This window comes from Panthera uncia, chromosome A2 (assembly GCF_023721935.1).
Source record: "Panthera uncia isolate 11264 chromosome A2, Puncia_PCG_1.0, whole genome shotgun sequence".
In the NCBI taxonomy this organism is placed as follows: domain Eukaryota; kingdom Metazoa; phylum Chordata; class Mammalia; order Carnivora; family Felidae; genus Panthera; species Panthera uncia.
The window spans coordinates 4,367,036-4,394,623 of NC_064816.1; the positions used below are offsets into that span (position 1 = coordinate 4,367,036).

Below are 27,588 nucleotides of genomic sequence, written 5' to 3' on the forward strand. Positions count from 1 at the left end.
CCGAGGTCTCTTTTGCGGCTAGCTGCCACGGCTCCACCTGAGCCTCCTTGGGGTCATTTCCTCCTTCTGCCCCTGGGAGACCTCATCATCTCGCCAAACGATCGGGCCCTTATGACGTTGAGCCGAGCCAGGAGGCGTCAGAGCCTGGGTGGGGGTGGGGCGCGACCACTCCACGGGCCGCTGGCGGGATGGGTCTGTGCAAGTCCAAGCTGCCCCACAAGGGCAGGGCCTTGAGATCCAGGAGAAGGGTAACATCGCGGGGGGCGGGGAGGGGCTGGATCACTGGGGGGAAGTAAGGAGGCTATGAAGGGCATGAGGGAGGTACGTACAGGTGCCCCACACCCCAAGTCCAGGTGTGCGCACGACCCCCACCCACCCGTGGTGGTAACACAACTGCACATGCTCAAGGCTCAGCCCTTCTTTGATCCACTTGAGCACCTGCTGTGCCAGGTTCTGGGCACTCCACGGTGAATGTGTCAAACTAGCTCCCTGGCCTCCTGGAGATTACAGCGTAGTGAAGGAGGCGGTCTCAGAAAATGGGATCTACGAGCAGGAGGGGACAGGCTGCCACAGGGAAAGAGGCGTCCGCTCTGAGGGCTCCGGGAGGAGGGGAGGTTTATGCTCCGCCCCGTGGAATGCCTAGGAATTCACTAAGCAAAGGCGGAAGGAAGCAAGACACCAAAATTGCGCTATAAACTACCACACTCCACAGACATGCCTGGTAGCCATGGGCGTGCATTTACTCATCGCCCACTACTGTATGTCAGGAAACGTGCCAACTATTAGAAATATTGGGACCAGCAAGACAGAAACAGTCCTTGCCCTCATGGAGTAGAGTCTGGCTGGGGAGAGAAGCAGGAGCAAGTAAACAGGCGAAATCGTTACTAATCGTGGCTGTTGCTGTGGAAGAAATGGGGCTCTGAGATGGAACGATGGGGTGGGAGTTTCTTAGAGAGAGTCTGACAGGTCGGCTGTGACCTGAAGGTAGAGGAGCAGGGACTTACTGCAGCAGGGAGGAGGCGGGGCACAGGACAGCAGGAGAAGGATAAGTTTGGCAAGTTCAAGGGACAGAAGAGGCCCCTGGGGCTGGACCAGCGTGAAGGAAGAGGAGGGTGGTGTGGGATAAGTCTGGGGGATGGGCAAGTCTCCGCCCCACTCTGAGCCTGTTTCCTCAAGTGTAAAATGGGATGCTAGTCACTGAGATTCTTCAAGGAGATGCTGTGTGCAGAAGGCCTGGCCTGCTCAAGTTCACATCCTCCCGGCTACCTGTAACAGAACTAACGATGCCATGCCTGAGTGTACCATTGGGCATGGATGTGCACCCCCAGCTGCCACCCTAGGGCATAGCAAAGTGGGTATTCCAGGAGACCTGCGTCCAGTGTCACTCACCCAAGGACACACACTAAGCTGTGGACACAGTCACCTCGGCATGTGTTGGCTCCTGTAGGCATCAAACCCTCTCTCCACCTCTTCCCTGGGCCCTCCAGACATCCTCAAGTCCGCTCTGATCTTCGTGATGGGTGGCCCAGGTTGTGGCAAAGGGACACAGTGCAAGAACGTGGCGACCAAATATGGCTTTTGCCACGTTGGACTGGGCCAGCTGCTGACGCAAGAGGGCCAATGCAGTACCCAGTGGGGCTGGGAGGCCCGTGACATCATGCTGCAGGGGCTCTTGGTGCCCATGGTGAAAGCTCACAGGCACAGGGGCAGAGGGAAGAAGGTGGTACCTTCCCTGGAAACCCTGTGGAAGCAGATAGGCCCAGAAGGTTCTGGCTCCCGGCCTGGCCACAGCTTTGTTGCACTGAGCCTCTGTGTCCTCACCTGTAAGATGGGAGACCAGCTGGCGTCTGTAGGGACAGTTGGCTGACGTCATTCTCATAAAGCACTTGGCGGAGTGCCTGACATTTAACAAACAGTAAAGTTAGCTCGTATTTATTCCTTTTGTGACCTTGGGCATGTATATCAACTGGCCCCTCCTGTGCCCGTTCTCTCACCTGGAAAATGAAGGTCACCCCTATATCTACCCGTAAGAAGGTAGTGATAAATGAATGAGACCTCGCGAGCCTGGCACACAGCAGCCACCAGCTCCTGTAGATGGCCTCAGTGCATCAGAGTGGCCCTGGGGCACCAGGGCAGACCTAGAACCCCAGGCACTGGCCAGGGCAAGGGCTCTTCTGAATTCACCAGAAGTCCAGGCCAAGGGAGAAAACTTGACGAAGTGGCCACGTGGTGGGGGGGGGGGGTGCTGGGGCACCAAACCCAACACCCCTTTCCTTCCCAAGGCATCATCACAGACCTGATCAGCAACACCATGCTGTCGTGCCAGGAGAGCTGCGCCTTCCTCACCGACGGCTTCCCTTGGAAGCTGAAGCAGGCCAAGGAGTTGGAGCGCATTGTGAGTGACCCCAGGGTGTGTGAGAATGTGGTGAAGTGTGGAGCTACTCTCCCTCCCCACCTTGGGTGGAGATCGGAAGAGATAAGACTGGGGAGAGCAGATGGCGGCGGCGGGAGGGGGGGGGGTGTGGACTGGAGTTTTAGATTTTCAAGGGACAGTCAGGAGACTGTTGGAAGCTTCTAGCCACTGTTGGTGGCTAGCTGCCGAGCTCTCTGAGGGCAGGGACAAAGTCATACTAATCTTTTCCTGCACACGGATCATTTGCCCCCTAAGTAGCACATGGGTTTAGCATCATCCCTGGGCCATAAAGATGGAGTGTAGTTATTTGCTCATCTATTTATTCAGCCACCTGTCCCCAAATGGTTTGAGAACAGACCCTGTCCTTAGGCGTTCACGAGACAGACTCAGTCCCTGACGGTAGACAGACACTGACCAATACGTGACTTGCCGAATGAAGCTGAGACGTTTCTGGCAGCAGTGAAGGCAGCAAAGAGCAGAAGACGGAATGACGTCCCGGAGGGACACAAGCGGGCTGTTTGAGTTGGGTGGCCCTGGTGGCCTCCTCAAAGCGAGGACGTGGGACAACTGAGCAGCGAGAAGAGGAGCCAGCCCGCGTTGGCAAGTCACAGTCGGTCTTCAGGTTACTTCTGCCGGCAGCGCTGACTTCCTGGAAAGGCCCACCAGGCACCTGAACAGCCGTGGCTGGAGGTCCGGAAATGGCCGAGCCGGACAAGCGAAACTGTGGCGGGTTGTCAGGCCCCGGGCTTTTCCGGAACTTGCCAGATGCAGTTGAAATGCCTTCAGAGAAGCGCAGGCGGGAATCAAACCGACGTCACCACCGAGGGCTGGGGCCGCTATCCTCGTGGGCAGGTGGGGCCCTGCCCTCTGTTAGCACCTGCACGAGAGCAGTCCTGTCGGGCTCCTGGCGGTGACTTCCAGGGCAATGGACTGGGTTCCCTCTCCTGGTCTGGGAGCTCTGAGGGCAAAAGCCGAGCTAATGAATTTCTCTGTCTTCAGCAGCCCCGGGCCAGCAGTTTGGACCCTATGGCATTAAAAAAAATTTTTTTTAAGCTTATTTTTTTGAGAGAGTGACCAAGCCAGGAGGGGCAGAGAAAGAGCAAGAGAGAATCTCAAGCGGGCTCTGAGCTGCCAAGCACAGAGCCCGACGCGGGGCTCGAACCCACGAACTGTGAAATCCTGACCTGAGCTGAAATCAAGAGGCGGGGGCTTGGCCGGCTGAGCCACCCCAGCGCCCCGTCCCTACAGCATTTTTAAGAGTTTTTTTCTGCAGCAGTGGCCACCCTTCAAATATCAAGAGGCCACATCAAAACTCCCAGCTTCCCTTGAAAAGGGCCTGACTTGGCAACGTGGGGCCTGCATGTCCCCATGGCAACAGCAGCATGAATGCATCTCGAGCTTTTTCCTGAGCTCAGGGCTGTTCTTGACACTACACGGATGAGCTCTGAGCTTTCGGAACATTCCAGAAAAGCGTTTCTTGCACCGTAAGCATCCTGCTTTTTTACAGAGGGATCGGGCAACTTGCCTGGGGTCACACAGTTGGTCTCGAGGCCTAGATGTTAACCATGTCAGCAGGGGTTCCCTCTCTGCTTCCCCCCCCCCCCGACCAGGGTCCCCCCTACTCCCACGGAGGGTTGCCCCTCCATCATGGAGGCCGAGCGCCACCTGCCATTAGGATCCTGCTCGCGTTGTGGTTTTATGCTAAGAGGAACAGAACACGTGCCTTCCTCGTACCCACGTGGCTGCCAGAAGCGAGGAAACAAACAGGCCCGGGTTATGAGAGTGGATTTTCATTGCGGAGAATTTTCTAGATCTCTGTGAGCTGCCGGCCCCATGTGGGCCTTTGAGGACCCTGTAGGCCCCTGCCTTGGGTCTGTCCAGGTATCCCTGGAGGCCACCAACTTAGCCCTTCAACCTGGACCCTGCCAGGCCTGAGCGTTTTAGCTCCATCTGTGCTGTGAGTTGGTGCAGTGGGTCTGGCTTGAAGCCAGCGCTCCAGAAGTCTGGGGATCCTTCTCTTTGCCATTCCTGTTTCCCTCTCTGGACATTCAAAACACCGCTGGGGGGGTTTTCAGGGCCAAGGTGGTGAAATTCACAGGAAGCCAAGGTGAAATGCCATCTTCTAGGGAGATCAATGCCCCCATTTTACAGACAGGGAAATCGAGGCCCATGGAGGGCAGGTGACTTGAGGTTGGCTCCTGCCCCTTAGGAGGCTGGCCAGCCTAGTTCAGACACTGGCTTTGGAGCCAAGGAGACTGGCACTCAGGTCACGCTCCGTCACTTTCTCCACCTGCCTGTAATCCGCACAAGACCTGGCTTCCCGAGCCTCAGTTCCATCATCTGTGAATGTGGACAGAAATGCTACAAGCCTCTTTTCCCTGTGGGGAAGGTGGGAAGGCTTCCTCCTGGGACGGTTTCCCGTCTGTTTCCAAGATTGCTGCAGTCACCTGTGCACCTGTCCGAGAACACAAGCCGCGGGGAGCCGAGGCCCGTGGTGGGTGGCCTGTGGCCTGTGAACACAGGGCGACTCCCTGCCAGGCCGCACTCTGCACGAGGGGCAGTGAGGAGGGCCAGATAACACACGTGCAGCCTAGATTATCATAATCCGGTTGGATTTCGTTGGAGCATCCGTGAACCGTCTCCCTGAAACGCCCAGACACGGGAGGTCATTTCTCTGAGTCGATGTTCCCCCCAAAGTGTTAACCTGCAAGGAAGCTCCCCTGTTCACAACAGATTTAAAAAAAAAATGTGTTTTTGATGGTTATTTATTTTTAAGAGAGGAAGAGAGACAGAGCGCGAGCAGGGGAGGGGCAGAGAGAGGGGGAGACACAGAATCCGAAACAGGCTCCAGGCTCCCAGCTGTCAGCACAGAGCCCAACGTGGGGCTCGAACTCATGAACCGTGAGACCACGACCTGAGCTGAAGTCAGACGCTTAATCGACTGAGCCACCCAGGCGCCCCATAAGACATTTTTAAATAATTATGTATTTCTTTTAAATGTGTTGATAAATTGTAGGCTCACAGGAAATTGCCCTGTACCCTTCACCCAGGTCCCCCTAGTGGTAACATCTTCTACGGGCGTCTGGTATCACAACCGGGCTCTTTGTATTCGATTTTACACTTACCTCCAGAGCAAGTGATGCCCCCTTTCTATTTGCCAAAGTACTCGTTGCCCTCCTCCCCGCCCCCCCTCACAAAAACCCTTCCCCCTCTCCTGACCCCACACAAAAAAAGTAGAAAGAGGCAGCTGGCGGGATGCGGTGTGAAATAACAGGGCTGATAGTGACGTCCAGGCCAGCCAGTCTGTGGAAGTTGACCCCGTGAAGCCTCGCACTCCGTCCTCACCAGGAAGAGAGGTCTTCGTGGCATTTGGGGGTGCGCGTGCCCCCCGAGTGGAAAAGCCATCAAGGAAGTCCTCGGTAGTTTTGTGGTGCTAGATTTCAAACACGTACATAGTTGGAACCATCTAAGGGATCTCCACGTCGCCGGATCGAACCATCATCGAGGTCCGGTCACACTTGCTGTATCTATGCCAAAACGTCTTGTCGCGATTGCTGACTGTGCGCGTTGAAGCGGAGTCCCAGGGGCACCTGGGTGGCTCAGTGGGTTAAGCATCCAACTTCAGCTCGGGTCACAATCTCGTAGTTCGTGGGTTCGAGCCCCGCGTCGGGCTCTGTGCTGACAGCTCGGAGCCTGGAGCCTGCTTCGGACTCTGTGTCTCCTGCTTTCTCTGCCCCTCCCCCACTTGCACTTTCTGTCTCTCTTTCTCTCTCTCTCTCTCTCAAAAATAAGTAAACTAAAAAAAAAAATTGGAACAGATTCCAGATCGCATTATGGGCGCTCTGTCACCCAGCCGCTCCTGAGATGATTAACATTCATGCCTTGAGACCATTTGATGTCCAGGCCACCTCTGCGTTTGCCCAGTGTCTGAAGAATGTCTCTTTGATCTCTGGTGAGATTTGCGAGTAGGACAAGGCCCACACCATTGTAGGTGTCTCCTAATCTGAAGAGGGAAGGCCGCCCGGCTTGCTTAGTCCTTCCGGCCTTTGACTGGTCTGGGTCAGTTATCCTGTAGAGCGGCTCACGTTCGGGATTTTTCTGGGGGCTTCCTGCCTCGTGGTATTATCTAACTCATCTCTCTGTCTCTCATTTGTGCTGCACATGCAGAGTTAACTCCCAGTGCACTCAGATTCAGCTTCAATACATCTTGTGCTTTTTTTAAAAAAAATCTGTAAATATGTCAGTATATATATATATATATATATATATAGTGTTTATTTCTGAGAGAGAGGGGGGTGGGTGGTAGTGGTAGAGAGAGAGGGAGACACAGAATCCCAAGCAGGCTCCAGGCTCTGAGCTGTCAGCGCAGAGCCCAACGCCGGGCTCGAACTCACAAACCGCGAGATCGTGACCTGAGCCGAAGTCGGACGCCCAACCGACTGAGCCCCCCCCCCCCCGGCGCCCCACTTTCCGTATATATTTTCTAAAAGATGAAGGCGTCTGTAAAATCAGAATGCTTCCATGATCTTAATATCTTTCATATCATCAAATAGCTGATCACTATTCAAATTTCCGGTGAACAACCTCAAAATCTTGTTCTTCTTACCCCCGGTTTTAATGAGGATTCACGTAAGGCTGACACTGCAGCTGGTCACTCTGTGTCACATTCCTGGTCATCTGTAGGTGCTCGTTCCATCCCTGCTGCTTTGGTTTCCTTGCGATTGTTTACTGAAGAAGGCACGTGTTTGAGTCTCCTTATGTCGCACGGCCTGGATTTTGTTGATTGCAATGCATTTTTTACCACGTTCCTCTCCTCCCCTCTAGATTTCCTGCAAATCGGTGGTGGGTCTAGAGTCTTGTTTGGGACTCAGATGTCACTTCTTCATGCTTCACAGGCATTGACGTGAACTTCTGTCCGGTGGCACAGAATGCTTAGGCGTCTCTTCGACGTGGCTGGTTTATCTTTTAAATACATTCAAGTGTGGGGGCGCCTGGGTGGCTCAGTCGGTTAAGCGTCCGACTTCAGCTCAGGTCATGATCTCATGGTTTGTGTGTTCGAGCCCCGCGTCAGGCTCTGTGCTGACAGCTCAGAGCCTGGAACCTGCTTTGGATTCTGTGTCTCCCTCGCTCTCTGACCCTCCCCCACTCAAGCTCTGCCTCTCTGTCTCAAAAATAAATAAACATTTTTTTAAAAAGTTTAAATATGTTCAAGTGTGTTATTTCAGAGGAATCGGGCCCCTGCACGTTCCCTGGGATACAGGTGGCAGACTTGAGAAAGTGAGGAAAACAGAGCATGCGTTGTGCTTGCAGAGGGCTTTTGCCGTGCAATTTTTTTGTTTGTTTGTTTATTTATTTATCTTGAGGGAGAGAGAGCACGCGCTCGGGCACATGCTCGGGGAAGGGGCAGAGAGAGAGAGGGAGAGAAAGAATCCCAAGCAGGGGATTTGGGTTCACAAACCAGGAGATCATGACCTGAGCTGAGATCAAGAGTCGGGAGGCCTCACGGGCTGAGCCAAGCAGGTGTCCCCTTGTGTGCGATTCTGACGACGGTGGGCTGTGACACTCTGTGCTCCCCAGGGTTTGGTTCTTCCCCTGAATGGCCGTAGATGAATCCGGGCAAATTCGGTGGAGAGCACTGTGGTTCAATCGATACTTTTTGGATCGCATAACTTCCAGGAGGCTCCCACATGCCAGATTGCCACTCTCTAGTGAGGGGTCTGTGATGGGCGGAACCGTGACCCCCAAATCTCTATGTGGAAGCCCTAACCTCCAGGACCTCAGAATGTGACTGTGGGTGGAGAGAGGGTCTTTAAAGAGGTGATTATGGGGCGCCTGGGTGGCTCAGTCGGTTGAGCGTCCGACTTCACTCAGGTCATGATCTCACGGTCCGTGAGTTCGAGCCCCACGTCGGGCTCTGGGCTGACTGCTCAGAGCCTGGAGCCTGCTTCGGATTCTGTGTCTCCCTCTCTCTCTGCCCCTCCCCTGTTCATGCTCTGTCTCTCTGTGTCTCAAAAATAAAAACGTTAAAAAAAATTAAAAAAAAAAAAAGAGGTGATTATGTTAAAAGAGGCCATTAGGGTGGGTCCCGATCCCGTCTGACCGTCTGACCGGTGTCCTTTCGAGAAGAGATTTGACACAGACACACCCAGAGGGAAGATACAGGGAAAACACGGTGTTTCTTGAGCCGAGTGGAGAAGCCTCAGGAGGAACCAGAAGGAACCAGCTCAGTTGGCACCTTGATCTTGGACTTCCAGCCTCCAGGACTGTGACAAAGTAGAATTCCTGTTGTCTGAGTCACACAACATGTGGCATTTCGTGGTGGCAGCCCCCCGGGGACACACCCACACGTGGTCAGACAGCCCCAGCTGTCAAAACCCCTGGGCGTCTTCACATAGTGGCTTCCATTCGCCCGCTGACCCGAATCCCTTATCTCATTAGATATTGCCAATTTGGGATTTTTCTCTTCCGGTCATGTTTTTCCCCACACTGATTAGCGGGCATTCTCGCTAAAGGAGAAATGTCCTTCCTCACCCTGGGCGGTTTGGTTATCCTGAAATACCGTTGCTACCCCACAGGTGGGACAGATGCCCAACTCCTTCCTTGGACGGCCATTTTTCAGACTCAGGCCTTGGCGTCCTAGTGACTTCCAAGGGCAACCATGAGGCTGGTTATTTCTGTCTGCCTTTGTCTTGTTCTCTCTCATCACGAGGAACTCATGGGTCAGCTGTCACGTCTTTGGTCAGGGGGAGCCCTTTCTCGCTGACATGTGTGTCTTCCGATCTCCAGCACGACTTTTCACGTTTCCTGACGGGTCCTAGAACTGGCCATGCCTCGAAGGAACTCCTTTTATTGGGGTGGGGTGGGGGTCCAGTCTGGGTGTGAGGGGTACTCATCGCCACTGAGTTGTCATCATTTTCCAGGCCCTTCCAGTGGACGGAGCTGGAAAACACAAACTTGCGAAGGGGGGAGGGGGGATCACAAGTCCATACCGATGTTTCCAGTTTACAATGAACATGACAATGATTTTTTCTCTTTTCCTAAAATGTTTGACTCCTAAAGCCGTTAACACAGTCCTTCGCATTATTCCATTAGCTGCAAAATAGCTTGCCAGGAATACACCAATCTCAACCACTAAGAATAAAACGACTCCAGGAAGTTTAAGATTTCTCTGCAGCTCTGATTTTCCTTGTAATATTCCTCACTGCGGATGTGTAATAAAAACACCAAGTTGCCTGGAGTAATTATTTTTTTCTGTGTAGTTATGCATGAAAGTGACATTCGGTGGGGGGACATTTGTTTCAATTTGGTTTGGGATATTAGGGAGTGCTTTCATTTTTTTTTTTTTTAACGTCTATTTTTGAGAGACAGAGCATGAGTGGGGGAGGAGCAGAGAGAGAGAGAGGGAAACAGAGAATTGGAAGCAGTCTCCAGGCTCTGAGCGGTCAGCACAGAGCCTGACTCAGGGCTCGAACCCACAAACCGGGAGGTGAGATCATGACCTGAGCAGAAGTCGGATCAAAGTCAGAGCCACATAAAAAGGTATGCTCGGAGAGAGCTTGTTTCCAACCTTTCCTGACCACTCTCCACCCCAGATTGTGCCCTCCTTTCCGCCATGGAGAACCATTCTCATGAGGTTTGTTTTTGTTTTTGTTTTTGTTTTTTTTAAGTTTATTCACTTATTTTGAGAGAGTGGGAGAATGCAGGGGAGGGGCAGGGAGAGAGGGAGGGGGGAGAATCCCAAGCAGGCTCCACACGTCAGCGCAGAGCCCAGCTTGGGGCCCGAACTCACAAACTGTGAGATCATGACCCGAGCCGAAATCAAGAGTCGGACACTTAAGCGACTGAACCACCCAGGCGCCCCTCTCATTAGTTTTTGGTTTGTCCCTTTGCTGGTGTTTATTTTGCAAATATAAAGCAAGTGTGTGTGTGTGTGTGTGTGTGTGTGTGTGTGTGTGTGTATGTGACACGGAGATCCTCCCCACACGATAATTGGCGTTCTGTACATACTAATCTTCATGTTTAAAAACTTTACAATGTATCTCGAAGATCTATCCGCGTTGACGACTTCCTTGTCTCCTTCTATAACTAGTATCCGTCGTGTGGCAGGCACTTCCATTGTTTATTTAGCTGAGTTAGTACTTGTAGGACCACAGACCATAAATCGTGGGACAATTTATTGACAGACAAGAAGCTGTTTGCAGTCTTGTGCCACTACAATGTCGCACGAAATGACCTCGGCGTGTCATTTCGTATTTTTTGCTAGGATCTTTTGATAGGTTCTTCAGGGTGGGTTTGCTAAAGAGAAATGTGTCCACCATTTTGCGAGCTGTCACCACACTCTTTTGCATTGCCACCAGTGATAGAGCAAAAGGTCCTTTCCTCACACCTACACCAACAGAGGATACTGCCAAACTTCTGGGTGTTCTTCTGACTTGTTAGGTGTGAAACGGCATTTGGGGGTAGTTTGAAATGGGCATTTCTCTTACTATGAGTGAGATCACACATCTTCCCCAAAGTTTAAGGACATTTTAATTTCTTCGGGGTGCTCTTTATCAATCTTTAGCTATCTTTGTTTTAAAAAGACAGATTGTTGGTCTTTTCTCCTTGATTTCTAGGAACTCTTTATATATTAGGGCTATTAGCCCCCCACTTTGTCAATTATCTTTTGACCTCACTTTATGGTATCTGTTTGCCATGTAAAAGTTATTTAAATTTTTTTTTTTAACATTTATGTATCTTTGAGAGACAGAGAGAGATGGAGCATGAGTGGGGGAGGGGCAGAGAGAGAGGGAGACACAGAATCGGAAGCAGGCTCCGGGCTCTGAGCCGTCAGCATAGAGCCCGAGGCAGGGCTTGAACTCACAAACCACGAGATTATGACCTGAGCCGAAGTAAGACGCTCAACCGAGCCACTCAGGCACCCCTATTTAAAAATTTTTAAATCATATTTATCAATATTTTGTTATTTCTTCTTAGACTTTAAGACTCCCCCTCCCCCCCCCCCATCCTAGGCTTATAAGGGGATCCATTCATGGCTTATTTAGTACTTGTATTACCTTATTTCTTTATTTTATTTTATTTTGTTTTATTTTATTTTATTTTTTTAATATTAATTTTTGAGAGAGAGAGAGACAGAAACAGGGCACGAGCAGGGGAGGGGCAGAGAGAGAGGGAACTCGAAGCAGGCTCCATGCTCTGAGCTGTCAGCACAGAGCCCAATGCAGGGCTCAAACCCACGGACCATGAGATCATGACCTGAGCCAAAGTCAGATGCTTAACCGACCAAGCCACCCAGGCACCCCTGTATTACCTTATTTCTTACATTTCTATCTCTGATCCATTTGGGACCCATCTTAGTTTTGGGGACGAGGTAAGGGTTCAATTTGATCTTTTTCCAAATTGTGATCTAGTTGTCCCAGGATCATCCAGTTGAAAGCCTGTCCTTTCTCCATTTTGGGGGGATGCCACCCTCACCATACAACATTCCATATTATCCTTGGGTTAATTTCTGGATTCCATTTTGTTCCAGGGGTCTGTTTGTGCCCCTGCACACTGCTGTTTCCGGCATGGTGGCTTTAATAGGTTTCAGTAGCTGGTGGGGCTGAGTAGTTCCCGTCTCACGCCCACCATCTTGCTTCGCTTTGCCTACGTTCTTCTGGCCATTTTCTGCTTGTTTTTGTATTTGAATGTTAGAATGAACCAATTAGACTAAAAACTATCTTATGTTGAAATTATAAACTAATTTGAGGGGCGCCTGGGTGGCTCAGTCGGTTAAGCGTCCGACTTCAGCTCAGGTCATGATCTCACAGTTCATGGGTTCGAGCCCCATGTCGGGCTCCGTGCTGACAGCTCAGAGCCTGGAGCCTGTTTCAGATTCTGTGTCTCCCTCTCTCTCTGCCCCTCCCCCACTCGTGCTCTGTCTCTCTCTGTCTCAAAAATAAACATTAAAAAAAAAAAGCAATTATAAACTAATTTGAGAACGCTCACCTCCTTTATGATGTGGTCTTCCTATCCAGGCACATTTATATCTTCCTCTTGTTCCAAGTCTCCTTTGAATCATTTAGGAGTATTTTGTCCAACTTTTCCTTAGAGGTTGTCCTTAAGACTTTGCACATTTCTGGAAAAGTTTTGTCTGAGCACTTTTTAAAGTTAATGTTTATTTATTTTTGAGGGAGAGAGAGAGAAATGGAGTGTGAGTGGCAGAGAGAGAGGGAGACACAGAATCTGAAGCAGGCTCCAGGCTCAGAGCTGTCAGCACAGAGCCCGACGTGGGGCTCAAACTCACAAACTGTGAGATCATGACCTGAGCTGAAGTCGGATGCTTAACTGACTGAACCCCCCAGGCACCCCTTGCCTGAGCATTTTATATTTCATCTTGTTGCTGTTGCAAATGGGGCCTTCTTTTCTAACTGGTGATTTTTGTATACACGTAGGCTACGGACTTCTGTGTGTTAATGCTATATCCTGTTATTTTGTCAAATTCTCTGAAGTCTATACTAGTTTGTTGATTTTCTTGGGTTTTCCAAAAATATAATCACATCATCTGCAAACAGACATTGTTTTACCCCCTTCTTTCAAATTCAGGTCTCTCAGATTGGTTTCCGTAATCTCATTGCTTTAGCAAATCTTCTTATACCTTCCTAGGTCACAGGAGCAAGAGTGGGCAATTTTATTTTGTTCCCAACTTCAGTGCGGAAGCAAGTTTCCATTAAGATCCTGGCTGAAGATATTTATCAATTCCTACCCTCTTAAAGAATCTGGAATGCATGCTGAACTTTGTTAATTGCCCTTTCTGTGTTTATGAGGATGATCATATGACTTTTCCCTCCGATGTGAATACAATAAATTGTATTGAACCATCCTTGCTTTCCTGGAATGGGTCCCACTTGGTTTTTGTTTTGTTTTTAATGCACCAGTGGAGTCTATTTTACAAGGAAATTCTGGAGGAACTAGTAGGAGATAGAGCTCACAGTGGGCGGCCATGGACATCTAGGAAGGTCTTCCTGAGACCAGTCAGGGAGGGGAGGGCAGTGGTATGGGCAGTGGTGAGCTGGGGACTCTGCCTTGCCCAGCGAAGTATCTGGGCAAAAGGAAGGCAATTGAAGACTGCTTAAATCCATCTTGGAAGGAATATTTCAATTCAAATACCCACCAACCTAGAACTAAGAAACGGTACATCCATAGAGCAGAATTCTGTAACAATCAGGAACTTCCTTAACGTGCTGACACGGAGTCATCTTGTGATACGGAGCGACCAGGATTGAAGGCAAATCAGTATCTTCACCACTTGTACAAAAAAGGAGGAAAAAGGACATCAGAACCAATTTGCTTGTATGGTATATGCCTAAAATAACTCCAGACTGAGACACAAGAAACAACTCCTGGGAGGCTGAAACTGGGTGGCTGGGGATGGTGAGGAAGCAAGTCTTCACTCTTCCCTGTTAGCGTTGTTTACTGATGAGCTCTGCCAATGTCCTACCCATCCAAAAAAATGAACACGTAAAACACACACTTGGAGCTAAAAAAACCAAGATGAACCCAGGGGGGGTCCGCACAACCCTAGACTCCTGATCTCGGGGTCGGTGGGGTGGGGGGGTGGTCAGGGAGCCACTGCACCTTGCCTTTTCCTCATCCAGCCCCTTTGTGGGTGCCGAGGTGGGCCGGGCCCCCGACCTCATCGTGTTTGATCGCTCCATGGATGCGATGGTCTTCAGAGTGTGGCATCGGGGCGAGAAGGAGCACCGGGTTCGTGACTGTGAGTCGGCCCTCTGCCAGGGCCTAGAGACATACGACACCCTGTGCGAGCCAGTCTTGACCTCCTACCAGCAGAACAACCTGCTCCGAAACGTGGGAGTACCACGTTTGGGGGTGCTTGCCACTCACCCCCAACCCCCCAGGGGAACAAGTCAGGGGTCATGCCATGGCCCCACATCCTGGACCTCCCTGGGCCCGTTTCCCCAGCGTGTACACTGGGGACTTTCATTTCTCCCACTGGGCAGTAATAAGCACAGGCCGTGGCCTTCCAGCTATGACGTTTGGGTCTAAACAGAGTGACTGTCTCCAGAACTGCAACATCAAATACATTTTAGAACGTATCTACAAAACCTAGGATTATGACAATCCGTTAACCACATTAGCCATGGCTCAACTCCTATCCAGCCATATATATTCTTGGGGCAGGGGGGTGGGGGTGGGGAGCAGGGATATTTTAATTCTTTCTTTAATGTTTATTTATCTTAGAGAAAGAGAGCACGAGCAGGGGAGGGGCAGAGAGAGAGGGAGACACAGAACCCGAAGCAGGCTCCAGCCTCCGAACTGTCAGCACAGAGCCGGACGCAGAGCTTGAACTCACAGACTGTGAGATGGTGACCTGAGCTGAGGCCAGAAGCTCAACCGACAGAGCCACCCAGGCACCCCAGGGATATTTTAATTATTAAAGTGACCCACCCAGTTTCTCTGCTTTTCTCTCCGGTGGAAGGTAGGAGTGCTGCAGAGGCTAAAATGAACCGCGTGCCCTGTGCGACCGGCTCTCACCGCCGAGGGTGGGATGCGAGGGCAGCAGCCTGGAGGAGGCAGTTCCCCACACCATCCTCCCTCCCGAGGCCTGCTCCAGGGGACAGGGTCTCCACCGGGCTCGGGTGGCCGAGTGGCCAGCTGTGATACGGAACGCTGTGTTGCAGCCCTCCTGACTGACCCATTTCCCTCTTCTCTCACTCGCATGGCTCTGGCATCACACCTCCCGATTCTTTGTGGGCTCTTAGTGAAGAGGCCTGCTAACCTGCTTCCGCCTCAGTGGAGGGCTGGAGGACAGGGTCCCTGCTGCTACTCAGAACTGACCTCTTGCTCCCCCTCTTCTAGATCTTGGCAGAAGCTGCTCCAGAAGACATTTTGCCCGGTGCTGCTCTGTCATTGAAAGGCTGCAGTGACGGGAGGGGCTGGGGGCTCTGCCTCTCCCCTCATCCCAGAGCCCACACAGGGCTCAGAAGGGGTGCAGGGCCTGTGAGGGAAGAGACCTGGTGACAGGAGGCCAGGCTTTAACCCAAGCGGACTCCCCAGGAGACCCCAGACTGACAGCCCCTTTCTGGGCCAAGGCAGCACAAGGGTGGGCTGACTGGGGGCCACCACCCACAGGGGTAGGTTCCTAACAAATCTGGATGAGGCCTTGGGGGGGCTGCAAGCTGTTGAGGGCTCCAGTGGCGCTGCCCTTGGGGCCTGTGGGCCCAGGCCTCTGGATCCTGAATGGGAAACCGGATCTGTGTTAGCATCCAACTACACACCCAAAAGGAATCCTACGGCCATGGGTAGGTCTCAAGACGGTTACCCCTGGGCCAGACAGCTCAGATGGCCCCTCAGCTCACTCTCCCATCTCCCGTCCTCACCCTTGGGAGGCCACGGCCGCACACCAAGCACTGGAACTTGTGCCATTTCCCTTCACAGGCCAGGTTTCCACCTGGGGGGACGCCGACAGACTAGGACCCAGCCAGGTGCGCATCAAGGCGGGTGGGACTCCCGAGAGGCACAGCCATGGGTTTGCTGTGCTGGCGGGCTGCATCCATGGAAACGCCTGTCCCCAGGGACCCTCCCGGGTGCCTTGCTCCCCATGTTCCCAGAGGGAACCGGGGCTCAACCTGCTATTGCCCTTTCTGCAAGGCAACCCAAGAAGGGCAGTCTTCGGGGGGCCCACACCCCACTCTTAGAGGCCAACCCCTGTTCCTCTTCAACTTGTTTCCTCTACAAACACAACTGCGGCCAGCACGCAGTTTTTAGACAAAAAGCACTTTATTTAACCAAAAAAAGGGGAGGGGGTTAGGAAAGCACAATGCGCCTGCAGAAAACTATTTTTTTCTTATAATTCTTTTTCTTAAAAAAAAAAAAAAAAAGAAAGAAAGAAAGAAAGAAAGAAAAAAAACACAACACAAAGCTTGTAATTTCCAATCACCATTATCAGGCTTTTACAACATCTATAAAGAACGAACAAACATCTGCTTCAAAACTCTACAGGGGGAGAGAGGAGAGAAAGAGACGGCACCCAGCAGACACGGGGAGGTTTTGTTATCATTTATTTGTGAAGTTAAAAACGAGCGATAAAAAGTAAAAACTGCCATACAATTTTTTGTTTTGTTCTCAATTTGTTTTCAGTTTCAATGTCCTCTTGAACAGTTGAAACACAAGACCAGTCCCGGGAGGGGGGGGGGGGGGGGGGGGGGGGGGGGGGGGGGGGGGGCTGCGGGGGAGCCGAGCGGGGGGGGAGGAAAGAGGAGGAGCAGAGGCCGAGGGGCTCGACTGAGGGGGGAGAAGGGGGGGTCCTGAAATAGCAACACCTGGTCCAAGGAATGTTCCAACTCTAACTAAAAAAAAGAAATAGCAAGAGTGACTTTTTTTCCTTTTTAAAAGTTTATTTTAAAAACACGAAGAGGGCCAAGGGTGGTAGGAAGAAAATGAATTGCTTTCCCCTGAAAGAGGCAGTTTCAGGAAGGGATAGAGATTTTTATATATATATATATAATTTTATAGGTTTTGTTTGCTTTTTGTGTTTTTTATATTTAAATTTTTTTTTTTTTTGGCAGAGATTTAATTCTATCTTCTATGGCTGGCTCAACATGAAAGATCCCAATTTTGAAAGAAAAAAAGCATGAGACACACAGAATGAGCGAGAGAGTGAGAGCCCAGCATCGCCCAGGGCATGACCTCCAAGCCACTCACAGCGAGGGCGCCCCCAGCACCCCCCACGGCAGCCATCGCTCTCTCGCCAAACAAACGAGGGAAAAAAAAAAAAAAAAAAAAAAGAACACAAAAAAGCCCCCAAACAGAACAAAATGGAAAAAAAATAATAAAAGATTTTCACAGATGAAGAAGTTCACATTCATTCGATTCATTGAGCCTGCGGAGAGGGAAGAGATAGGAATCGGTCACTACGGGGAGGGGAGGAAGGGGCGGGAGACTGGGGGGACGGTGGCGAGGAGGGGGCCAGGAAGCCCCTCCCCTGAACCTGTGGCGAGCTGTAACTGTCTAGGCAAGTGCTCCGGGGAACTCGGCCGAAGTCAGACTGGCTCCTTGATGGAGGAGGAGGAGGAGAAAGAGTGACGTAAAGACCAGGAGGAGAGAAGCGGGGTGGGGGGGCCGCAGAGACAGAGCAGGGCGGGGGGGGGGGGGGGGGGGGGGGGGGTGCGGGGGGGGGGGGGGGGGGGGGGGGGGGGCCCTCTGTCCTCAGGAAGGCAGGTGCTCCGGCGCATCACAACATGACAATGTCAGAGATCACGGTGTCCCCACAACACCCCTGTGAGGTAGGTTGGAAGGTGGCGGCGATCGTCATGCCCACTTCACAGACAAAACCGGGACACAGAGGCAGGCGCGAGAGCGGAGGAGGCAGAGCCCGGGGAAGGGGGCGGAGAAGGGGGTGCGGGGGGGGGTGCGGGGGGGCGCCCTGGGGCCGGCCCCCTTGGCAAGCTCCCCGAGTCCCAGCAGAGCCAGGGCTGACCCGCGCGGGGGCCGCCTGCAACACACAGTCACTTGGACACGGGGGAAAGACCGTGGGGTTAAAAATAAAACAATGCCAGGAACAAAACCCAAAAAAGTAACGCGGAGAGGGGAAAACACATCCGTTTTCTTCCCGAGTGGCCAGATTTTGAGTGAGCGAGTGAGCAGCCAGGATGGCGACCGACGTCTGTGCCGCTGGCCTGCCCCCCCACCCCCAGGACTACCCACCAGTTCAACAGTTCCACCTTGTATTGGTTTCGCGCTCTCCCCCAGCATCGCGACAGCGTGACACAGGAACAAGCGGGCCGGCGCAGGGAGGCCTCTTCGTTTAACCTCTGGACCCAGCGCACACTTCCCCAGCTCGTGGGGACTCCCGGAGACCTCTGGCCACACGGCCCCCGCTGCAGGCATCAAGGACACACCCCGCAGGGGAAGGGATTTCCGGCGCTACCCACTAAGGCAGGATGGACGGTGGCCGGGGGTTGGAAGGAAAAAGGAGGAGGAGGAGGGTGGCAATTCCCACTTGCCTGCTGCTGTCCCTGCTGTGTGGGTGGAGGCTGGGGGCCGCCGGGACCTGGAGTCTGTCCGTAGTAAGCGGCCTGCTGTCTGTAATATTCAGCCCAGGCGGCACTGTAGTCTGGCTGGGAGCCTGGGGGCGCTCCCGGACCCCCTCCGGTGGCCACTTGAGCTGCGGGCAAGCAGAGGGTGAGCGAGTGAGGCCGGGAGCTGGAGCGCCTGGACCCAGCGCTGCCCCGCCCCAGAGCCCCCGGCAGCTCACCCTGCTTCTTGTAGTACTCCTCCCAGGCCTTCGTGTAGTCCTGTTGTGGCGGTGCTCCGGGCTGCTGGGGCTGCTGGCCTGCAGGAGGGAGGCGGCGGGAGGTCAGAGGACGGACGGCACCGGGACCTGGCTGCCTCTCACCAGCCTCCGGCCTGAGCCCCCGAGGCCGCCCGCACACTCACCGATCTTCTTGTAATACTCTTCCCAGGCCTTAGTGTAGTCCGACTGGCCGGCGGGTGGGGGCTGAGGGGGCTCGCCCTGGGCAGGTGGGGCCGCGGGGGCTGGCGCAGGGCCGGGCACGGGGCCTGGGGGCTGCTGGTAGTAGTGTGAGTAGTAGGCGGCCCAGGCGGCATTGGGGTCTGCGGCGGCTGCAGCTTTATCTGTGGGAGGGCGGGGTGGGCTGAGGGGCGGTGCGGGAGGCCAGCCCTGCCCTCCCCACCTGGGCAGCCACGCCCTGCCCCGCCCCGCATCTGGGCAGCCTACTTACTTGGGTCGTGAGGAGCAGGTGGCTGCCACTGGGGGTAGGTATTGCCCCAGCCCTGGGGTGGGTACTGGTGAGGAGGCGGCCCCCCCGCACTGCAGGACAGAGAAGGGGCGACGGGTGAGCCGGGACTGTCGCTCCACGGGGGCAGGCCCGGCTGGCAGGAAAGGGGCCCAGGCCCGGCCGGCCACAGGCTCCTCGCCCAGGAAAAGACGAGACGATCAATGCCAAAAGAGACACACTGTGCTGCTCTGGGATGTGAAAGTCCCCCAAATACAACCTCCATGAGTTTGCCCATTAGGTGGGAGACTACGGTCAACATCTGTGCTGTCTATGGAACAGGAGGCTGGGCTGGGCCTTGCCTAGGGCCGAGACTATTAGCACATCTTGATGTGAGTGAAAACGGGGCCCGTGGCTCTTCCTGCCAGCACAGCAGCCCCTGAGCCCCAAATCCCAGGAGACGGAGACCAATACTCACTGCGGGGGAGCCCCAGGTGGCCCCTGGTTGAAAGGCCCGGGGTTGAAGGGCCCCATGGGGCCAGCAGGGCCTGGTCCCCCTGGGCCTGGTCCAACTGGGCAGAGGGGGCCCTGGAGGAAGGAGGAGCAGATGGTCAGTGGAAGGAAGGGGGGGCGGTTGAGAAACAGGAGCCGGGTCCAGGCTCTAAGAACCCCTCCCGAGCCCACCTCAATCTTTTCCTCAATGAGCTGCTTGGCGTGGTCAATCTGTTGGGGTGAGCCCCGGATGATGAACAATTTGAAATTGGGGTCCCCGTTGGGCGGCAGCTGCCGGGAGATCTCCACAAAGGCGCCTGTCTGCTGGTTTATGGCTTTCACATTTTCGCCACCTGTGGGAGCCACAGGCAGTGAAGGGCAGGCAGGAGAGGGCAGGAGAGGAGTGGAGTGCATGTGGGGCGCAGGTGGGGCCTACTCACCTCGGCCGATGACCAGCCCACACTTGTGAGTGGGGATGGAGAAGGTCATCTCTCCACCAGGGGGGCCCCAGTTGCCTTGGCCCCTTCCTCGCCCCCGGCCCCCCGGGGGCATGCCAGGACCCCCTGGAGGGCCTGGGGGTCCACTCTGCAAGACAGGGAGGAGAGGGAGTGAACACAGAAAGCCAGCCTGGCCCCTGGACTCCTCTGGTGGGGCCGGGCCAGCCCCCCGCTGCACCCACCAGCTGCTGGCCGCACACCCCGGTGCCACCTACCCTGAGGCTCTGGAGGAGATCATTGATGATCCGTGCTGCGTGCTCACACCGGTCTGGGGGCCCCATTATGTGAGCTATCTTCTCGGGACCTGTCCCATCATCTGAAGCCGGCACCCACAGAACAGAGATGGATTTTAAGGAAAAGCACAACACCAAGCCCCCATAACACCGCCTCTGCGAGATAGACATCGTGCCAAGCCAGGTGTCAGAAATATCTCGGGCTCAAACTGCCGCTCACCACACTCCCAAGTATTGAGGAGCGGGCGGGAGATGCCGGTGGGCCCACATTTCCAGATGAGAAAACCGACCACTTAGGACAGGGTGGCAGCCGAGGCTTCTTCCTGTTTGGGGCACCCCGGGACTAATAGGTACCTTTTACTGAGCTAAAAAGGACAACAGACCTCTGAAAGGCAACAGAGCAATCCTTCCTCCCCACAGGCCTGCCACTTGGGAGACTGAGCTGGGGCAGTGATCTGATCTGGTCCAGGCCACCCCCAGTCAGGATGGGCTACGTGGTAGGGAAGAGGAAAAGGGACAGATCTGGTGACAGAAGACATCGCCTTTGGACTTGGGAAGTGTGTTGGGAAGTGTGCCCCTCAGCAACTGTCTCACATGGCTGTGCCCTCTTCCGCTGTGGCGAAGGAGGCACCACAAGGAGGTCCCAAACTCAACAAGGTTCACACCGCGGTGCCAAGGCATCTCAGCGGACTCTCGGAAGACTCCCTAGGACACAGCTGGTGGACACAGTCACCCTCCAGCCAGCTCATCTACTCGGCGAAGCCCCTGACCTTGCTTAAACTGTATCCGCACACCAGCATCATTCTGGATCTTCTTGATCATCTCTCCGCTCCGGCCAATAACCACCCCGACAGAATGCCTGGGCACCGGCACCTGAGGGAGGGGTGGAGGAGGGTCCAGCTGGGTCCTGTCCCCGCAGCTGTGGCGCCCTCCACCCACCACACCCAGCCCATGGCCCTCCATCATCGGGGTAGGCCCGCACTCACGTCAATGCCCCCGCCAATCCGGGATCCATACTCGTTCCGGTCCCCAAAGCCACCCTGGTCACGCTCCCGGAGGATGTCCATCACCATCTCGCAGGCTTGCTGCAAACACACAGGGCACGCTCTACTCCAACACCGCTCCCCCGGCGTCCCACCACCCAAGGGCCCACGGGCCGAGGCTGAGCCCATCAGCGCCCCGCTGAGCTCCTGCCCTGCCGTCCCGAGAGAGGGAGGAGGAAGGATGGCCAGCAACCCCCATTTTCCAGATAGGAAAATGAAAGATCATCAGAGTTTAGGCCTCTTACTTGTGTCCAGCACTGGGAGGGACAGCTCAGCATGAGAGCGCTCTCGAATACTGCTTCCCCTTTCAATCAAATCCCGAGCCCCATCTGTCACTCACTTCTCCAGGTGCCCCAACACCCCGGGGTTCTCACCTGCACTTTGTAAGGATCCCCAATGATGCGAAGAGGCTTGTCCACGTTCGTGTTCTGGGAGCCATCTTGAATTAAAATCATCTTCACTCCAGCTCGTTCCTTCACAACCAATGTGGATAGTCAGTGCTGGGCTTTCAAAGGACTTTCTGGGGCTAGTGCACGTGGGTGGGGCAGATATGACCACAAGGGTAAGAGGCTCTGGCAAAGCAGCCGGTGGGGTATGCACACGCAGATGCAGGAAGGAGACTTTCCTGGGACAGGAGGAGCTTCCGTCCCAGCCCTCACCTGCAGCTGCTTAATGGTCTCGCCACCTTTGCCGATGACCAGGCCAGCCTTCCCTGCGGGGATCATGATCTCCTGTACAGTGCCGTTCTGGCCCCCGTTGGCATTGTCGTGGAACTGTCCTGGGGGGCCCCCACGACCCCGAGAGACGATGTCATCCAGCATCATCTTTGCTTTCCTGGGAAGGAGAAGACTGGGACTGAGACACCTGAGAGAGTACTGGCCTGACAGCCCCGTCCAGCTCAAAGGGAAGAAGGTGAGTCCGACACGCGTGTCTGGCAAATGACGACGAGGAAGAGGGTCCATCCCCAGGGCTGGGGCTGGGGCCATTCGGGTTGTTTTCCCAGATCTTCGGAGTCAGGGGAATCGAAAATCAGTACAGTCCCTGGCGAGGGCGACGCCCCCAACTTTCCAAAGGATGGAGAGACCTTCTGCTTGCTCCCCTCATCACAAGGGCCCAGCAAGGGACTTACTGGACAGACTCCGGGGCTCCTGTCAAGGATACGCTGCGCTCTGGTAGGCCACCGCTGTCTGGAGAAAAGAGACAGGGTCAATGCCTTTCTGAGTCTGTGGACACCGGAGAAAGGCTTTCTATGGAGATGACGAAAGTTGCACTACCAGTGGCCACTTCTGCCACCATTCAGTGGCCTGACAAACCACTACCTTGCCAAACAGCTGGGAGGCTGCTCTATGCAAGACCAAGGTCAGGAAGCTCACAGTCCAGGAAAGGCGACAGATCTTTCAGGGACAAAGACGAGATGGAAGGAGGTGTCCTGAACCTAGGCTACTTCTGCCACCGTTGAGGACCACACATGCACTCTCCACGGCCTATGAAGGCCACTACGTTAGAGCAAGTCCTCAGACACCCCTGCACAGCAGTCCTTGCCTGGCCTTCAAATCTAGGCCTGGCCTCAAAGTCATTCCCTTGAATGCACCTCCCTGCTTCACACGTTCTCACTGATTTTCCACCAGGTGCTTAGTTCAGATGGTGACTTAACTAATCGCTTAGAGCAGGATCTAAAACAAGACTTTTTTTTTTTTTTTTTAAAGTAGGCTCCAAACCCAGCATGGAGCCCAATGTGGGGCTTGTACTCCCGACCCTGAGATCAAGACCTGAGCTAAGATCAAGAGTCAGACGCTTTATCAACGGAGCCACCCAGACGCCCCTAGAACAAGACTTCCTATATTCAATTTTCGACTCTCCACCTCAGCCCTCCCCCTGCAAGCGTACAATGGAAGAAACCAAAGTTGCAGCCACACCGCAGGGCACTGTGCTGTACGAGTGGAGACCCTGCTCTGAGCCCGGCACACAGAAAGCACTCGGTGAACACCAACCCATTTCACTTCTGTCTTGTCGGAGTCCAGCCCAACCCCCCACGCCCGTCGTGACACAAGTCTGGCTCTCCTACCTGGAGAGATCTGGACTTTGCAGCCTGAATCCTGCTGGATTTTGTTAATCTGTTCACCTCCTCTGCCAATGACTAGGTGGAGAAAAAGGAAAAAATAGAAAGGATTGGTGAGGGTACCCTAGCGCTGAGAAGACTGTGGCAGGGGTTCCTGGCCTCCCCTCCCCAGAGAGCTCCACCATCCTCCCTGCCCAGAGTGGACAGGTGAGAGCGGAGCGGACCACAGGAGGCCTGCTCAGACCAAAGGCTCTGGGCCAACAGGGGCTCCCAGGGCGCGGTCCCTGACAGGGCGTGATGGGCATCCCACAGTGACCCACTCACTTAGTCCCACCATGCCATCTGGGACCCTGTACTCTTCTGTCATTGAAGTCCTGCAAAGACAGATGGTAACAATCAGTCTCAAGTGGGAAAGAAGACAGGGGGAGGGGAATGGAAGAGACGGGAGAGTCTCCAGCAGAAAAGGCCGCTGGAAGCCAGAGCTCCTAACCTGTTCCTAGGCCACAGCTCCTAACCTGCAGGGTCCTTGGTGCTTCCAGCCTCTGGCCCTGCTTCCCACCAAGGGCGGGCCTAAGCAGAACCCTAAGAGAGTACAGGACCCCCTCTCCCCACAGCAAGCCACTCAACCTCTCGAGGACTCATCTTCCCCATTCGGACCATGAGAGGCTTGGTTGAGGTCAGCGTGGCCCCTGAACTAGTGCTGTTCCACTGATTCGGGACAAGAGCAAACACTCAGACCATTTACAGAATTCCGATACAGAATTTTGAGTCTCTAGACTCAAAAGAAAAAAGATCTGTATCTTTTTCACGTCCTTTCTCTAGTAAGCCCTTACTATATTTTATGTAATTAAAAAGTGAAACAACGTGGTCCTCCACGAACAATTCTATGTCAGATCCACTGGACTCGTTCTGGGGGGCAAAAAAGTTAAGAACCCCAAGCCCCATCAGCTCTCAGGGCTCAAACATTTGCAGAAGGCGGACAAGAAACCCACGGCCAGCCCCCCGCCCTTCTGGGAAGATGGCTGTCTGCTGAGGGTCTCACCACAGTGCACAGAGACCACCCCCTCCTTCATCATGGCCACATGCTCCCCTCCCCTCCCTAGGCCCTACACACAGACCAACATAGGAGCAAATGCTGCTCCTCTGCCTCCTGGGCCTCTCTCTGGCCAAGTAGCAGTGGGGACGAGGCCGTAAAACGGTGTACCCCCCGACACAGCTCTCCCCACATCAGCAAGGAAGGCCAGAAGACAGCTGACAGACGAGGAAACAAGTGTTCTCCAAATCGTGACTTACCTGGGGGGAGGATGGATGGGTCCAAGTTGAGAACTGATGGCTGCAGAGAGAAAACCCAAAGCAAAGATTGGCCTGGCTCCTCCTTGGGACCCTGAACACTGCTGGCCCCCCGGCACTCCTGCCTGCGTGAGGAGTGGCTGGAACTTACTAGAGTGCTTCTGAGCCTTCCTGAGCGCTCAAGTGTGATAAGCCCACCTCACATCAGCACACCCACTGACTGTCCCTGCCTCAATCTCTGGGGGCTCTGGGATCCCTAGAGCTCATGGACCCCAGATGATGAATACCCAGAGCCTCCACAAAGGACAGATGCCCTCTGCCTAGAGCTTCCAGCTCCCGACTCCTAAAAATCTCTTAAGACCCTGACACTGCCCTCTGCCTGCATCATCCAATGGACTTACAGTCTCCCTGGGAAGCCAGTTTCTTGCTCTCCGGTTGGTCTGTGAAAGAGAGAGGATGTCAGATGCTGCACCCACCCACCCACAGCTGCCTCAAATCTGATGCTGGTGCCACACGGCCTGGCAAACACCCCCCCCTCCCCCACCCCCACCCCCAGAGCCCAGACAGGAGAGTAGCAGGGACCAACCCCAGAAGAGGGACAGACTTCCATCAGTCCCACCACCAGCACTAAGGGTGAAACAGTCCTTCCGAATGGGAACAAGGACAGCAACACTCGAGTCCAGGGGCAAGGAGGGCCGGGGTGAAAGTCCGGTTTGGGTTGATCCCCACACTGATCACTTTGGCTGCCGTGGGCAGTGCTGCATGCCCTAGGGCCAGCCACACTGCACTTCTGTGGGGCCTCGATAAAACCGTGAGCGCTTCCCAAGCCTACCAGAAGGGGAGGAACAATCTTGAGAACTTACAACTTGGACCTAGTCACAATCTGCTCCTCTCAGCCACCTGATACCCCAGAAAGGCAGCCCGAACAAAAAGAACGAACAAAGCTGGGACGGCTGAGGTTTTAAAAGACCAAATGGCAGTGGGCTTCCCCCTGACTCTGAGCCAAACAAAGGCCACCCCCAGGCCTTCCTCCCAGCAGGTAGTTACAGTTACCTCCATCTTCTAACTGCCTCTTTTGGCCCCCAAAACCAAAATCAGGAGTGCTGTTATTCACTGTGGTAGCAGCGTCGCCTCCAATTTTGGCTGCGATCTAGAAACAAAATTGTAAGCACACAAGATTACCACCAAAACCCAACCTTCCCTGGTGCTCGGCTCAACTTCTCGGAACCTACCCAAGGACTCAGCGTTCGAGAGTCATCCAGGAATTTCAAAACTCCCTTTCTGGATGAGATTTGTACCTACGCTGCTCGTGATCGGACGGGCACGCCACACTGATCTGCTCTCGAGAGGGTCCCCAGGTTGCCTCCACGAGGGAACCAGGGAACCAGAACGTGTGACTGTAGCCCCACTCTTCTGAGATGTTAAAGAGCACAACTTTCCTTTATCTCCCTCACCCTCAAAATCTTTGTATCTGTTGAACAAACTGTAAGGACGTTTTTGCTTAAAGGCATCTGAAACCTTCGTTCCACCAAAACAAAAGACCCTCTTGGGGCACACATGTTACATTTTAGACACGTGAAGAACAACTTCAAACAAGCCTGATCCAACAAATTTAAAACCAGAGTCCGTTTGTGGGATTATCACAAGTTTTCCAAAGAAACACAAACCATGAGCTAAGCTGAGGATCTATCTTCCACCTCTCCCCATTTTTTTTTTTTTTAAACACTTGGGGGCCAAAGCTCTTAGGATGAAGACTTTTTCCTATTAACTCTCCCCGCTGTAACTGCTTCTCAGTTAAAGCACTTGGGTGGGCGTCCAGATTAAGTGCACATTAGAACCCTACCTGTCCCATCTCATAGGTGAGAAAGCCACAGACCACACTGGGCGGGGAACAGGGCGTTCACGTAACGGGACCTCCCACTCTGCCCTGGAGGCACTGAACAACCCAGGGAAAGCACTCTTGCGGGAATGCACTCAGTCGGCCCCCAGCTGGTCGGCTTCCCGGGAGGGCGGCAAAGTTCTCCCATTCTACAGGCCTCCTTCCCTCCAGGACGTGGGGAGGCCGCAAATGGAGCCGGGGAGGTCAGTCACACCAGCATGTGACACCTCCACGTTACCATCACGCCTCAAAACACAGTGGTGAGACCCTCCCCCCTTTCCAAAAGAGGCAGACCACGCTTTCAAGGCACCGGAAGCATCAAAAAGAGCCAGCCCCTATGCCTACCCTCCCCATTTCGCCTAAGTGCTCGGCCGCTCTGATAGCAGAAGGGTCCCTCTTCCACTTTCCAGGCTGAAGAGGAAGAGCTGTTTTCCTCTCGAAGTCCCTTCTTCCCGGGGAGCAGACAAAAATGCGACTGGGCTGGGGGCAAACGGGGCCCTCTACCCTGATGGGGAGATGAGGGCAACGCCAAGACCGTCCCCCGGGGAAGGTGGACACTTTGCTTCCAGGAGAGGGGAGCACGCCCTCGGGTGTCCTAAGAGAAGGGCTCCCCAAGTGAGTCCCCGCTTTCCGGAGCCCCTTGAACATCCAGGGGCCACTCCTGGCGACCCCCCGGACGCCCCATGCCCCTGCAGGGGGTCACCCGCTGGGGGCCACTGGAGACACCCCGAGCGGCCCTGGCCCCCGCCTACCGCCCCACGTGACCCCGCGGCGGCCTCGCCCCCCCCCCACCCGCGACCCCGCGCGCGCGCGCGTGACCCCGCCCCCTCCCCCGCCCGCGCGCGCCCCTCAGGCCCGCGGCCTCCTCACCTGGCGGGCCCGCTGCACGGCGTCGGCGAAGGCGTCCTTGCGGATCCCCGGGCCTCCCCCGCCGGGCGGCTGGGAG

The 27,588-nt window shown here is 54.3% G+C and overlaps 1 protein-coding gene and 1 long non-coding RNA gene across 3 annotated transcripts; one reads left to right on the top strand and one right to left on the bottom strand.

The window, feature by feature from the left end:
* The first annotated feature begins 68 nt into the window (after positions 1 to 68).
* Positions 69 to 13,289, top strand: LOC125928927 (uncharacterized). The gene is made up of 2 exons (XR_007459771.1): positions 69 to 2,395; positions 13,058 to 13,289. It is a non-coding gene; the product is annotated as an uncharacterized LOC125928927 (long non-coding RNA).
* A 3,167-nt stretch (positions 13,290 to 16,456) lies between these two features.
* On the bottom strand, positions 16,457 to 27,582 carry KHSRP (KH-type splicing regulatory protein). Of its 2 annotated transcripts, XM_049639741.1 has the most exons (20): positions 26,988 to 27,370; positions 25,817 to 25,913; positions 25,165 to 25,203; positions 24,767 to 24,806; positions 23,798 to 23,847; positions 23,480 to 23,551; positions 22,544 to 22,601; positions 22,074 to 22,248; positions 21,789 to 21,887; positions 21,358 to 21,456; positions 21,142 to 21,244; positions 20,354 to 20,454; positions 20,082 to 20,226; positions 19,834 to 19,994; positions 19,628 to 19,737; positions 19,156 to 19,244; positions 18,851 to 19,048; positions 18,669 to 18,746; positions 18,418 to 18,578; positions 16,457 to 17,294 (listed from the first exon to the last, which is right to left on the bottom strand). In XM_049639741.1, the coding sequence occupies exons 1-20, from the start codon at positions 27,288 to 27,290 to the stop codon at positions 17,286 to 17,288; spliced, it is 2,187 nt and encodes a 728-aa protein (XP_049495698.1). In that variant the 5' UTR covers positions 27,291 to 27,370; the 3' UTR covers positions 16,457 to 17,285. The 2 variants fall into 2 exon arrangements, with proteins under 2 accessions (XP_049495698.1, XP_049495699.1); XM_049639742.1 differs by lacking the exons at positions 16,457 to 17,294; positions 26,988 to 27,370 and adding an exon at positions 27,513 to 27,582 and having other exon boundaries at positions 17,804 to 18,578.
* Between the last annotated feature and the right edge of the window lie 6 nt (positions 27,583 to 27,588).

What these genes read in the sequence shown, in the direction of transcription:
- KHSRP (XM_049639741.1), bottom strand. Translation starts at nt 27,290, where the DNA reads ATGTTCAAGGGGCTCCGGAAAGCGGGGACTCACTTGGGGAGCCCTTCT. An exon ending in GGGATCCTTACAAAGTGCAG is followed by an intron (nt 21,457 to 21,788) that starts GTGAGAACCCCG and finishes GTGTGTTTGCAG; the next exon opens with CAAGCCTGCGAGATGGTGAT. An exon ending in AGAGTATTACAAGAAGATCG is followed by an intron (nt 18,747 to 18,850) that starts GTGAGTGTGCGG and finishes TCCCTCCTGCAG; the next exon opens with GCCAGCAGCCCCAGCAGCCC.